The 13,705-nt window shown below is 42.7% G+C and overlaps 1 protein-coding gene across 13 annotated transcripts in view; it reads right to left on the bottom strand.

Annotated features, from left to right (window-relative positions):
• TMEM164 (transmembrane protein 164) overlaps positions 1-13,705 on the bottom strand; it is a 188,397-nt gene that overhangs the window by 68,767 nt on the left and 105,925 nt on the right. For all 13 annotated transcript variants that reach the window (XR_008518139.1, XM_024240851.3, XM_063721229.1 and 10 more), the window contains one exon: positions 7,795-7,861. Coding sequence is in view for 12 of the 13 variants with exons in the window: in XM_024240851.3 (XP_024096619.1) it covers positions 7,795-7,861 (67 nt within the window). In the remaining variant the exon portion in view is untranslated. The remainder of the gene's footprint in view (positions 1-7,794; positions 7,862-13,705) is intronic.

The raw sequence follows: 13,705 nt of genomic DNA, 5'->3' as shown, positions 1-13,705 counted from the left end.
CACACATCACACACACACACACACACACACACACACACACAAGGGAGTGGCCCAGCCAGAACATGAACCTAGAGAATCTGATCCCTGAGCCAATCCCCTTAACAACTACACTAGGGTGAGATATGTGTAGAAGAGCTGTTCTGATTCCAAAGTCCCATCCACACATAAGAAATTCTTATTTGTGGAGGTTGAAAAGATAGGAAATGTACACAAAATCTAAATACTATAAGGGTTAAGAGACATGACAGAAACAGTGTCTTCTTGTGATTTGCAAATAAGTGGTAATGTCTCTGTGTACAACTGGAATCGGTGACTCCCACCCTGCTCTTCAGAATCTCAATACTTAGTTGACTATTTTCTGCCTCCATGTCCATGTGTTCCCTTAGCTTCAACAGCCTCCTTCCTATGCAATTTGCATGCACATTCTAACCATCCTTCAAGGCTTGGCTCAGGCTTTATTTCTTCATGAAGCCTTTCCAGACCACTTACTCCAGGAGGCTGTGTATTAAGGTACAAAGTGCACAGGTTTAGCTTTAGCACTTATAAATGATGTAACTCTGAGCAAGTCGTTTAATCTGATCCGAACCTCAGTTTCCTCATATGTAAAATGGGTTTCTTATGAGAATTGAATAATATATATGTAAATTACCTGGAAAATAGTATGGGCTCAGTGAATGCTAATATTAATCTTTTTCCCATTTCTTGAAACATAGAGCAACTGCAATTTAGCAGTCAAGCCTGAATGCCTTGTAATTTTTATTTTTTTATTTGTGACAGGGTCTTGCTCTGTCACCCAGACTGAAGTGCGGTAGTGTGGGCCATAGCTCACCGCCGCCTCGACCTCCTGGGCTCAAGCCATCTTCCCACCTCAGCCTTGAGTCTCAAGTAGCTTGGATTATAAACACATGCCACCAAGCCCAGCTAATTTTTTATTTTTTGTAGAGACAGGGTCTTATATGTTGCTCAGGCTGGTCTCAAACTCCTGGGCTCAAGTAATCCTCCTGCCTTGACCTCCCAAAATGTTGGGATTACAGGTATGAGACACCATGCCCAACCATGATTTTTCCTTTTTCATGTTTTCGACTTTAATATTGCCATAACTTTTCAGGCATTTATACCTTATCTTTCTAACTAAACTGCAAGTTCTTTGAGGACCAGGAAATGTACACTGGTTGTTTTTGTATCTTCTGCAGCACATGGCATGATACTTAACACAGGAAAGTGCTCAATAAAAATCTGTGGATTGACTGGTGTGATCTAGACTGGATTCATCGAGGATTTAAGACCCTCAAAGCTTAGTCTTAAAATAAAGCTAGTAAGTTGACATATTCTAGGATAGTCCTTAGAATTTGGTTTGGACCAGGAATCCCAAACTCATCTCAGTACCCCCACATCCTCAGACACAACGCATTCATCTGATCAGAAACACACTGGCCTTTGCAGAAGGTTGAGGCACTATTTTGCCTGACTCAATTCTTTAGAAAATTAATACCTCTTTTGAAACCAAGCTTTGTACACTTTAAGAACCCTCAGGATAATAAAGGGACATTCTGTCCTCAGTTCAGGTCCAAAATCCAAACTATAACTTTTTAAAATAGCCCAATTTGCCAGTCACAGAAATAACTTTTCTAGGTCAACTAGCACATTTTGATGTGCCAATTAGCAAAGAGTGAGATTTTCAAGCCTATTTGCATTGGTGACAAGGTTTTTCCAGCAGCACACATGGGTACAAGATGTGTCAGTGGAAAAGCTGCATCCCAAGAACATCGATATAATGTTTGTGAATGGAGGCTAGACACCTCAGTAATGACAGAATCATTACTATCTTCTTCCACTCAGTCTGAAAGTTAGGAATATTCAAAAGAACCATCCCATCCAACAGAGCAAAAAGAACTGGGCAAAAGGAGAGTGGTAGTAAAGGGGGTAAAAAGGAACTAACATAATAGATCAACATGGATATATAATAATCGGCAAGTTTGATAATAAGATAATAAGGTACTTGAGGCTTTAGGCCTTGAAGAAGAAAGGAGCTTGATGAAAAGAATAATTATCATGCTTCTCCTAGTAGAAGACAGATGGGTACAAACACAAATGCAGGCCAGGCTAGAGTTTTTGGTCTGGGAAGAGGGCTGATATAGTATCTTAACTTTCTTGTCTGTATCCAGTCTCCCTTGCTAAGAACATGCTGCATTCAGAAGAAACTCTCATGGGGGTTAGAGGGTGAAAAGCAGAGTGCTGAAGTTGCAGCATGGGCCCAGTGTCTCATTTCAGGGCCAGATCACTAGCTTTGCACATGAGTACTGTAACTGAAAATCTAATCTGTAACCAGGTTCCATGGACACCCTACTTAGCTTCCACTTCTTGGCTTTAATTTCCTGAAAGTGGTTTATCCTGGATTGGATGATATTCTTTGCAAAGTCACGGGTATAGATAAGGAACCTAGCATCACCATCAGGACAAATGGCCAGTGGCTATAACAAGGAACTCACAAACTAGACAGCACATCTATTCCCTAAACTATGAACTATTTGTAGCCTAGGCAGGAAGACATTAACATGGGATCCATAGGTGGGCTTACACAGGGAAGAGGGGCTAGGAGAGGAAGTTGTAGTCTGTGTCCCTCCTGAAATTGTCTGCAAAATTGTGTGTTTGTGCATTTATCTAGGAAGAGACTCTATCACCAGCACACAAACTCTCCCTGAATTTCATTCATGGAATAGAAAAATAACTCTGAAGGCTCAGTCAAGAGATATGGGTTCTGGGGACACCCACCTTGACTACTTAAACTCGTCATTTGTCCTCCTAGATTCACCCTCTGGAAGATAAGATTACATCAGACAAGCTTTGAGCTCCCTGCTAATCTAATAATCAATAGGTTCATCATGTACTTCCCCTCCTTCATTCCAAGAAAGAAAAGGGCATATCACTGGAAATCGCCCTTTAATATAATTCATCTGAATCTAGAAAAAGACCTTTTTCCAGAATCCTAGGTGTAAAGAGCCCTTACTTGTAATATGGGCCACTGGAATACACAGTCCTTCTTTTAGGGTTCAGCTTTGAAGATGGAGAACCCAGAGAAACTGAAGCCTAGGCATTCTCTAGCTGATTCGCAAATACCAGTGCCAGTAAGTCACAGGTCAGAGTAGAACACATGGAAATTCACTGAGGGCCCCAAATCCTTTAGCTGACTGTGACAACTACTTCCAATGCCCTGTCACTCTGTCTTTGTGTATGTGAGTACATGTATGTCTGTGGTACCAGTACACACACTAATCAGTTCATTTTATTTTTCTTGCTTCCTCATTACTGCTAATGAGCAAAAAAATAAAATAATTAAAAAAGATAAAGGGCCAAGAAGGAAGGGCAAAAGTCAAAAGCTGGCTTCCTACCTAATTGGATCATCAGGTTTAAGAAAGAGTTGCCAATCTTCATGTGTCTCATGTTAAGTCAATCTGAGCTCAACTAAGGGGCTGCAAGGCAAAAAGCCCTAAAGCCAGAGTAGTCCAAGAGGGGTCCCAACCATCTAAAAGAACCAGACCTAAACCAATTGCAAATTGAGACATAGACAAATGGAGACATCCCCAGCTTTTCTAAGCATCACTTTAGAAAAAGAGCACAAAGATTGACCAGATTGACTGGAATCACTAGTTAAGAGACAGCCCAACAAAGAAGTTTCAATGTCAGGAGAGGTTACTTGAACATTTTTGATAACTTAGTTGACTACAGCCTCACATTACTTGGAAAGTATTAGCTGTTAATGTAACAGATACACCAGCACATCTGCTATGAGATGGGGGAAAAGGAAGGAGGAAGGAAAGGCAGGAGGGAGGGAGGGAGGAAGGAAAGGCAGGAGGGAGGGAGGGAGGAAGGAAAGCAGGGTGGGGGGAAGAAACAATGGTTTCTATGTAGGGTAGTATGGGTGCTATGAGCTGAATTGTGTCCCCCCAAAATTCATATGTTGGAGCCCTAACTCTCAGTACTTCAGAATGTGACTGTACACTATTTGCAGATAGGGCCTTCAAAGAGGTGATTAGGTTCAAAGGAGGCCATTAGAGTGGGCTCTATGCAATCAGATGTGTGTCCTTATAAGAGGAAATCTGGCTAAACAAGAGACACTAGGGATGTGTGTGTAGAGAAAGGACCAAGTGAAGAGGCGGCATGAGGGTGGCCATCTGCAAGCCAAAGAGAGAGGCCTCAGAAGAAACTAACCTTGCTGGCACTGTGATCTTGGGAATAATAACAGTACCTTGCCTCATAAGTTTATTGCAACGATTAAATAAATTAAGCCATGTAAAGCACTTAGAACAGTGGCACATAGTAAGCACTCAAGAATCAGCAGCTGATAGTGCTGCTACTGTTACTTTTTATTTTTTTAGAGATGGAGTCTCACTCTGTTGCCTAGGCTGGTGTGCAATGGCATGATCATAAATCACTGCAGCCTTGAACTCCTAGGATAAAGCGATCCTCCCACCTCAGGAGGGAGGGCGGAAGTCTCAAGCAGCCTGGACTACAGGCTTGTACCACCATGCCCAGTTAATTTGTATCTATCTATCTATCTATCTATCTATCTATTTATTTGGAGGCGGAGTCTCACTCTGTTGCCACGCTGGAGTGCAGTGGCGTGATCTCGGTTCACTGCAATCTCCACCTCCTGGGTTCAAGTGATTCTCCTGCCTCAGCCTCCTAAGTAGCTGGGATTACAGGCATATGCCACCATTCCCAGCTAATTTTTGTATTTTGAGTACACACGGGGTTTCATCATGCTGCCCTCGATCTCCTGACCTCATGATCTGCCTGCCTCCACCTCCCAAAGTGCTGGGATTACAGGCGTGAGCCACCAGGCTCAGACGATTTTTAAATTTTTTTTAGAAATGAGTTCTCACTGTGTTGCTCAGGTTGGTCTCAAACTCCTGGCCTCAAGTGATACTCCCACCTCAGCCTCCTGAGTAGCTGGGACAACAGGTCTGAGCCACTGCACCCAGCAACTGCTACTGTTATTGATAAAGGGACTAAGGATACTTCAGCAGACCTAGGGAGATATGTACCTTTTGTGTAACAATATTGACTGAATGAAAACTTCGCCACCAGCTTTCTAACTGATTTCAGGTATGTAATGGAGCATTTTGGGGCCTTCATTCTCATGCTTCTACAATGAGAATCAAAATTTCTGTTTATGTTCGATGGCTTTGCAAGAAGAGGCTTATTTGGTTTTCATTGGGGGAAAGGTCCTACTAGAAAGAGAGCTGAAGGTGGCCTGTCTAGAGGAACTATATCTATCCACCTCAGCAGGTGCTGTTTGGCCAGAGTTGTGGGCTGGAAACACCCCAATTCAGGATCACTAACTCTATTAGCCTAGGGGGAGATTTTCTGATGCACCTTCCTTTTCTGGGATCTGATAGAGCTGCTGAAATTTGAGAAAGCACCTCTCTATCTGCCTGACCTCTCAGTCTCCTGAGAAAACAGGTACAAGGGGGAGCAGAGAGATGATAAGATAGCATTGGATCTACTTTTCTACCCTAGCAGGTTACCTCCACAAGCAGGAAGTAACTTCTGCTCCAACCCTGTCCCACATCCCTGAGGCAGGAAGGACTTATGCTGTGGTATGGGAAATTCACCGTTTTTTGTTAAATTTTTCAATTTGGTTTATTTTTACCATTCTTTGGAATTATCCCCTCTAACTCTGAGACCAAGTCAGGAGTTCTGATTCTACAGTTCACCAGGTGAAGTCAGGCAAGTCACAGACTGTGGGAGATGTAGAAGGCAGGGCAACAGTGCCTGTGTCAGCGGCCCGTGCCTACTGATCCCAGCTCACAGGGGAATGTTGAACCAAGTGCACCCTGATCCCAGCTCACAGGGGAATGTTGAACCAAGTGCACCCTGACTATTAAGACAGAGGCTGTGCCCCCTGCCCTCCCCAACACAGACGTTCCCCTCCATCGAGAGCTCAAATGCTTTATCTGTAAGATGCTTTGGGGTCCTTGGCGGAAAAGGTCTAGTCCATATAAGCTACCTTGGGAGTCCTGTTAAAGTGCACATTCTGATGCAGGTGGTCTGCAGGTGGCCCCTGAAATTCTGCATGTCTAACAAGCAACACCCATGTGATGCTGATCCTAGGACCATACTTTGAGTTACACACTTGGAGTAACTGCGAGTTACGACAGTGATTCTCCAAGAATGGTCTAAGGACCCCTGCACTGGCATCACTTGGGGACTTGTTACAAACATTCAGTCCCTGCCATTACTTGCAGACGCTCTCAGTCAGACCCTCTGGGGATGCGGCCTGACAAGCCTCATGTTTAAAAAGCCCTTCAGTTGACTGCTATGAACATTACGTTTCAGAATCATTGCATGAAATCAGTGGTTCTCAACTCCCACTCCATGCTAGAATCACCTGGGGAACTTTTTAAAACACAATGCTCAGGCTTCATCACAGATCATGAACTCATCCTCTCCAAGGGTGGGGCAGGGCATCAGTGTTTGTTTTTAATTTTATTTTTAACTGATAAATAATTGTGGGTACTTATAAGGTACGTACAGTATGATGTTTTGATATATGTTTGCATTGTGAAATGATTAAATCAAGCTAATTAGGTGAGCCTGGAACATACTAGGGTTCAAAATCGCTGCTTTAGATGAATGCTTTCTCTATTAATTTCTACTGATATATGACATGCATCTTGAAAATTGTTAACTATCATAAAGGTATACATGAATATTTGTGGGGAGGAGATGACAGGAATATTTGTGGAGAGGGAGCAAAGCATAGCTGTGGTTTTAGGATCAAGAGGCTTAGGCTCCAATCCTAACTGCCACTTGGAATTTTACTCCCTGAGTAAAATTTTCTTCCTCTGTAAAACAAGAGGCCATAATTCTTGCCCTGTCTACCTCAAACACTGTTATGCGAAAAACCTTGTACACTGTAAAATGCTATCCAAAAATGATTATCAATTAAAAATTTAAACTATGATCTTAATGTTTACGGCAAATTTAAGTCAGAAAGCAGTAGTAATAATTTTACAAGTGATTTCTTTTTCTGAGCTTCTCAATGTGACCTGCTAATCCCTCCACAGTCTCACATTTGGGAGTCTGAGGACATGGCTCATAGCTCCTGCTTCTTTCTGGGCTGGTTTATCACCCAGCCCGCTGCGACCATGGGATTCTCCCTGCTAGCCACAAGGGGCTGTTTGGTCCAAACTGGCCCATGGGTTTGGGTGGAGGGGGAAGGAATCTAATTCTTGCCCTAGGAAGTCCTTGGAGAAGTGGACAGGTTATGAGGCTCCCACAGCAAATTATTCAAGGCCAATGTGGCTGAATCTAACGAGAGCCCCTTAGGACACCTGAAAGCTGCTTTCTTTCCATTAAACCTCTCCAAGAGTTTGTATAGGCTTTGGTCTGCCCTGGTTATTTTATTTTTTTATTTTTTTGAGACCAAGTCTCGCTCTGTTGCCCAGGCTGGAGTGCAGTGGCACAATGTTGACTCACGGCAACCTCTGCCACCCGGGTTCAAGCGATTCTTCTGCCTTAGCCTCCCGAGTAGCTGGGATTGCAGGCAAATACCACCAGCTTGGCTAATTTTTGTATTATTAGTAGAGATGGGGCTTCACCATGTTGGCCAGACTGGTCTCAAACTCCTGACTTCAAGTGATCCGCCTGCCTCGGCCTCCCAAAGTGCTGGGATTACAGGCGTGAGCCACCGTGCCTAGCCAGCTATATGTATATTTTTAAAATCACATGGGCACATAGGCAAGTACTGCTTTGGATGTTGCTGTTACATTCCTAGAAGATGCTACTTACCAGCCGAGTGTTTACCACAGGAAACAGCAATGCCAGAAGAGCTCCATTCAACATGTGCATCTGTAGCCTAGAGGGGGAGAAAGATAAAGTTCAGGTCATACTCAGACCCTGATACAAAGGGAAAAAAAAGACATGTCAGGTTAAGCCACAGCATATGGAAGAGAACTATGTATACAAGTTGCTCTATGTGGAAAATGGCACTAGAGTTTGCACAAAATGAATTAATAGTGGCATATTTTGTATTAACTGAAATGTTCTGAAGAGCACCATCACTGGCTCAGAATCCCCTGAACACTTCCTGAACATACTTTGGTTACAACAATTTATTAAATAATGAGCTCCGTGTTCCCTAAACATTCAGTCGCTCCTAATCAACAGCTTCAACTGCTATAGCTTGGGCGGCATTAGAAAAGGGGAACTGCGGGAGGTAAGTGTTCTGTTATTACAGTAGAAACCTATTTATTATAACTTGGCTGCTTATTTACACTGTCATGTATAATCCTTTTCCCCAAACAGAGACCTAGACAGAAAGAAAGATTGCTACAACCCAGGAAGCCAACTGCAGTGTTTTGCAAACTATATTTCCCCACTTTCTTAGAAATGCCCTCAGGAGCAAAAGTGGGCAGCCTTCTAGGCTTTCATTTACATATTGGGCTCTGTGACTTAAAAGCAAAACAAAAAAGAAAAAAGAAGAAGAAAACCACTGGTCTCCAGCACTGGTTAATGACACTGTTTCCCAATCCCAATGCCAGACTTGTTAAAATACATACATATTAGAAACCCTTCATAAGTCAAGCACAATTAACTCAGGAACAAACTCTGCTTGTGAGGGCTCTGAGGATGGATTTAAGTAGCTTCCTTCATTATTAAAGGCAAATGGTTCTTTACTACTAAGAGAGATGAAAAGAATGACAGTCTGTTCCTCTTGAAGAAATGTTGATTTGATGGGTCATGGACAACCACCACCGAGGCAACATGCCTCTTGGACCTCAACACTAGCTGGGGGTCAATGACACACACGCACGCACGCGCGCACACACACACGCACACACACACACACACACTCCCCATACCTCCTATGCCCTGGCTGGGAAAAACAGTCCACATGTTGAAGACTCCCTAGAACTTTAGCTCTTCTCTTGGCACTCACAGATGTGTTTGCAACACTAAGAGATGTGGCTGGGTGCGGTGGCTCATGCCTATAATCCCAGCACTTTTGGGAGGCAGAGGCTGGCAGATCACCTGAGGTCGGGAGTTCGAGACCACCCTAGATAATATGGCAAAACCCCGTCTCTACTAAAAATACAAAAATTAGCCAGGCATGGTGGCAGGCGCCTGTAACCTCGGCTACTCGGAAGGCTGAGGCACAAGAATGACTTGAACTCAGGAGGCGGAGGTTGCAGTGAACCGAGATCATGCCACTGTACTACAGCCTGGGCGACAGAGCAAGACTTGGGGAGGGGAAAGGAGGGGAGGGGAGGGAAGGGAAGAAGGGAAGAAGGGAAAAAGAGAAGAAGGGGAGACAGAAAGATGTTACAAGGAGACCCCGGAGAATGGCACAGAAACCCCAAGACTGCTTTTCACTTCCCCTAGTCTGTTTCTTCCTATTGTTCTTTGTCACCAAAACTTTGCGAATAGTGATGGTGGGCACTTAATATATTCCAGGCATCCTTAATCAAGAACCAGAAGAAAAATAATAATATTCCAGGCAAGTATCTGATTAACTGCTTTACATGAACTTTCTTGCTTAATTTTTATACCAATCTTCTGAGATAGGTACAATTACTTTTCCCATTTTGTTGATAAGGAAACAAGTTTCAGAGAAGTGAGGTGATCTGGTCAACACCACACGTAAGAGAGTAGAGTCAGAATTCAAAACTAGGTTTATCTGACTCCAGACCCCAAACTCTTATATCTCTCTTGCTGCCTTGTATAAAATTCCCTGGTCCCTTCCTCCTGCCAAAGTATGACCTCAGGTGGAGGGTTAGAATGTTCCTCTTTCCTTCCTTTTAGTTTCAAGAGTCTCTCCGCCTCCTTCTTCATTCCCTGCCCCTGGCTTAATAAGATTTCAAAGGATGACTAAAGTGGAAAAGGCTGTTTGGCTACACAAGGCCATCACACTCCTTCAGGTTAATAGGGCTTGGCATGGTCCATAAAAGGGAAGAGGCACACCAATGCAATGTCACTCCAACCTCCCTGGGGCTGGCCAGGTTACCATGACCCTTTTTCAGCAGTGTCATTCAAGGTGGCACCCTGTGTCTGACAAATGGAGTACTAAAAATTCTGGCTCAAGCCTCACTGTCTATAGCAGGAGCTATTAACAGTCATTCCAGGCCTTCAGTGAAGTAGAATCTGGCTCAACCCCACCCCTGGGCCCTCCTATATGACAGCCACAACATAAAGACTCACCCTGGGAGATGAAAAAAAAAATCACATCAACAGTCCAGATGAAAGCTGGATTCTGGGCTGGGCGTGGTGACTCACACCTGTAATCCCAGCACTTTGGGAGGCTGAGGCGGGAGGATCACTTGAGGTCAGGAGTCCAAGACCAGCTTGGCCAACATGGCGAAACCCCATCTCTACTAAAAATACAAAAATTAGCTGGGCATGGTGGCAGGTGTCTGTAGTCCCAGCAACTCAGGAGGCTGAGGCAGGAGAATCACTTGAACCTGGGAGGCAGAGGTTACAGTGAGCCGAGATCATGCCATTGCACTCTGGCCTGGGTGACAAAGTGAGACTGCATCTCAAAAAAAAAAAAAAAAAAAAAAAAAAAAAGCTGGATTCTGATGCCAGGCTTTGCCATGGACCTCAAAAGAAATGTTAGCATTTGCACAGGGCCAATTAGACATTTGGACACCAAAAGTTAAATCTTGAGGTTGATGGAACTGATCAGGACCTACAGACGGCCAAAGATGAAGATAAAACTAACATCAAGATCCAAAACAGTTAAGTCCCTAGATAAAGACAAGCATTGCTCTGGGTTCTCAAAATTCAGTTTATACAAGCTATATATATGCTAGAGGGTGAATTATCTTTAATACATAAAGAAGCCTTGCATATTAATAATCACAAACATTTCTAACATGTACTGAACATTTCTATGTGCAAATCACTGGGCTAAGGATTCAAATATATCCTCTCATTCAGTCATCAGAGTTTTTATTATAACCACCATCATCTTCTCCATTTCATAGTGGAGAAAACCAAAGCTCCAAGTGATTAAGTGATCTGCCCAAGATCAAACAGACAATAAGTGGCAGAGGCTGAAGTCACACTCAGATGTCGCCAAGTTTCAAGCTTGTATTTTTGCCATTGTACTCTGCTTTAAATCTATGGCATGAATGTTACATATGTTCTCTCTCTCTCTCTCTCTCTCTCTCTCTGTGTGTGTGTGTGTGTGTGTGTGTGTGTGTCTGTGTTTCTATGTGTGTATGTATCAGACTGCAGGCCATGAAGGAAAAGGTTCTTGGGTGCCAGTGGGGCAAGGAAGGTCATGCCTAAACCCCTTGTGTGTTCTGTGGCAACTATCCTGATCACACAACTACATTGCCCTTTACAAAGCACAGCTCTACAGGTAAATGACTGACCAACTCAGAAGCAGAGGCTTTTGTTTTAACTTTATACCCGCCTCCAGCCTGCCACAAAAATTTGTAATGGGTGTGGCAAATGGCTATAGGGCCACTAGAAAGTCCTGTGAGGGAGTTCCCTCATCTGTACAATAGGAACCATAATAGTACCCAACTCATAGGATTGTTATAGGGAATATTTTAAAAATGCATTAAAATGTGCATGGCATATAGTAAGACTCATATAAAATGTTTGTTAAATAAATGGTGAAGAACTCACCTAAAGCCTCAAGATGGATAGATGGATGGATGAATGGACGGATGGAAGGAAGGAAGGAAGGAAAGAAGGAAGGGAGAGAGAGAGGGAGGGAGGGAGGGAGGGAGGGAGGGAGGAGGGAAAGGAGTGAAGGAAGCACGGGAAGGGAAAAAGGAATAGAAAAAAAATCATATGAAAGACAAACTATTTAAAAAATTCAAAGTATGAGAAAGAGGTCCAGAGAAAGCAGATGGACAGACTGAAGGCCAGAACCAAAAAGCGGAGCTTGGGGCAGACTTATATTTGGTTAGTCATACTTACAAACCTCCTTGCCAGCTCAGAGTATTGGTCATTGTATTGTATATACAGTTGATCTTTGAACAATGTTGAGGTTAGGGGCACTGACTTCCTGAGCAGTCTAAAGTCTGCCTATAACTTTTAACTCCTCTAAAACTTAACTACCAATAGCTTACTGTTGACCAGAAGCCTTACTGAGATCAATTAACACAAATTTTGTATGTTATATGTATTATATATTGTATTCTTATGAGAAGAGAAAATATTGAGAAAGTCATGAGGAAGAGAAAATACATTTAGAGTACTGCACTACATTTATCAATATCATAAGTTTGCATCATATGTTCACAAGATGAATCGTCGTCTAAAATAGTGGGTAACTGCAGCTGCAGACCTCAATCTATGGTGCATATCAAGCAATTCAACTTTTCCTTGTAATGTCTTAACTTTTCTCTGCTTCTTGGGAGCACTTCAGCATGACTAGTGCACTTTGTATGGGTCCTCTGGTGTTATTCAACATTTATGGTATTGCACTAAACACAATGAAAAATGCGAGAACCACAAAGATCACTTTTTTATTGGGATCAACCATTTACTGGAGAAAGAACAGCCCATTCGGAGATGATTAGGGGCACAGGGCATTCTAAGGGATATTCACAACACCTGAGCTCACTGCAAGAGGCGGCTATAAAATTATTACAGGAGTACAGTATGTACTACTGTTAATTTTATGCAGTTATGTTTTAATAGTGCATCTTTATATCTGTTTACATCTCTCAATTACGATGGCACAGTGTACAGTCTATAAGTGTTTGTGTACATAAACTTTGATAAATTTTAACTTTTTTTTTCTTTTTTTTATTATTATTATCATTATTATACTTTAGGCTCTATGGTACATGTGCGCAATGTGCAGGTAAGTTACATATGTATACATGTGCCATGCTGGTGCGCTGCACCCACCAACTCATCATCTAGCATTAGGTATATCTCCCAATGCTATCCCTCCCCCCTCCCCCCACCCCACAACAGTCCCCAAAGTGTGATGTTCCCCTTCCTGTGTCCATGTGTTCTCATTGTTAAATTCCCACCTATGAGTGAGAATATGTGGTGTTTGGTTTTTTGTTCTTGCGATACTTTACTGAGAATGATGATTTCCAATTTCATCCATGTCCCTACAAAGGACATGAACTCATCATTTTTCATGGCTGCATAGTATTCCATGGTGTATATGTGCCACATTTTCTTAATCCAGTCTATCATTGTTGGACATTTGGGTTGGTTCCAAGTCTTTGCTATTGTGAATAATGCCACAATAAACATACGTGTGCATGTGTCTTTATAGCAGCATGATTTATAGTCCTTTGGGTATATACCCAGTAATGGGATGGCTGGGTCAAATGGAATTTCTAGTTCTAGATCCCTGAGGAATCGCCACACTGACTTCCACAAGGGTTGAACTAGTTTACAGTCCCACTAACAGTGTAAAAGTGTTCCTATTTCTCCACATCCTCTCCAGCACCTGTTGTTTCCTGACTTTTTAATGACTGCCATTCTAACTGGTGTGAGATGGTATCTCATTGTGGTTTTGATTTGCATTTCTCTGATGGCCAGTGATGGGGAGCATTTTTTCATGTGTTTTTTGGCTGCATAAATGTCTTCTTTTGAGAAGTGTCTGTTCATGTCCTTCGCCCACTTTTTGATGGGGTTGTTTGTTTTTTTCTTGTAAATTTGTTGGAGTTCATTGTAGATTCTGGATATTAGCCCTTTGTCAGATGAGTAGGTTGCGAAA

This window comes from Pongo abelii, chromosome X, assembly GCF_028885655.2.
Source record: "Pongo abelii isolate AG06213 chromosome X, NHGRI_mPonAbe1-v2.0_pri, whole genome shotgun sequence".
NCBI classification, from domain to species: domain Eukaryota; kingdom Metazoa; phylum Chordata; class Mammalia; order Primates; family Hominidae; genus Pongo; species Pongo abelii.
The sequence above is the reverse complement of the archived record's forward strand: the minus strand, read 5'-3'. Positions and strand labels throughout refer to the sequence as shown.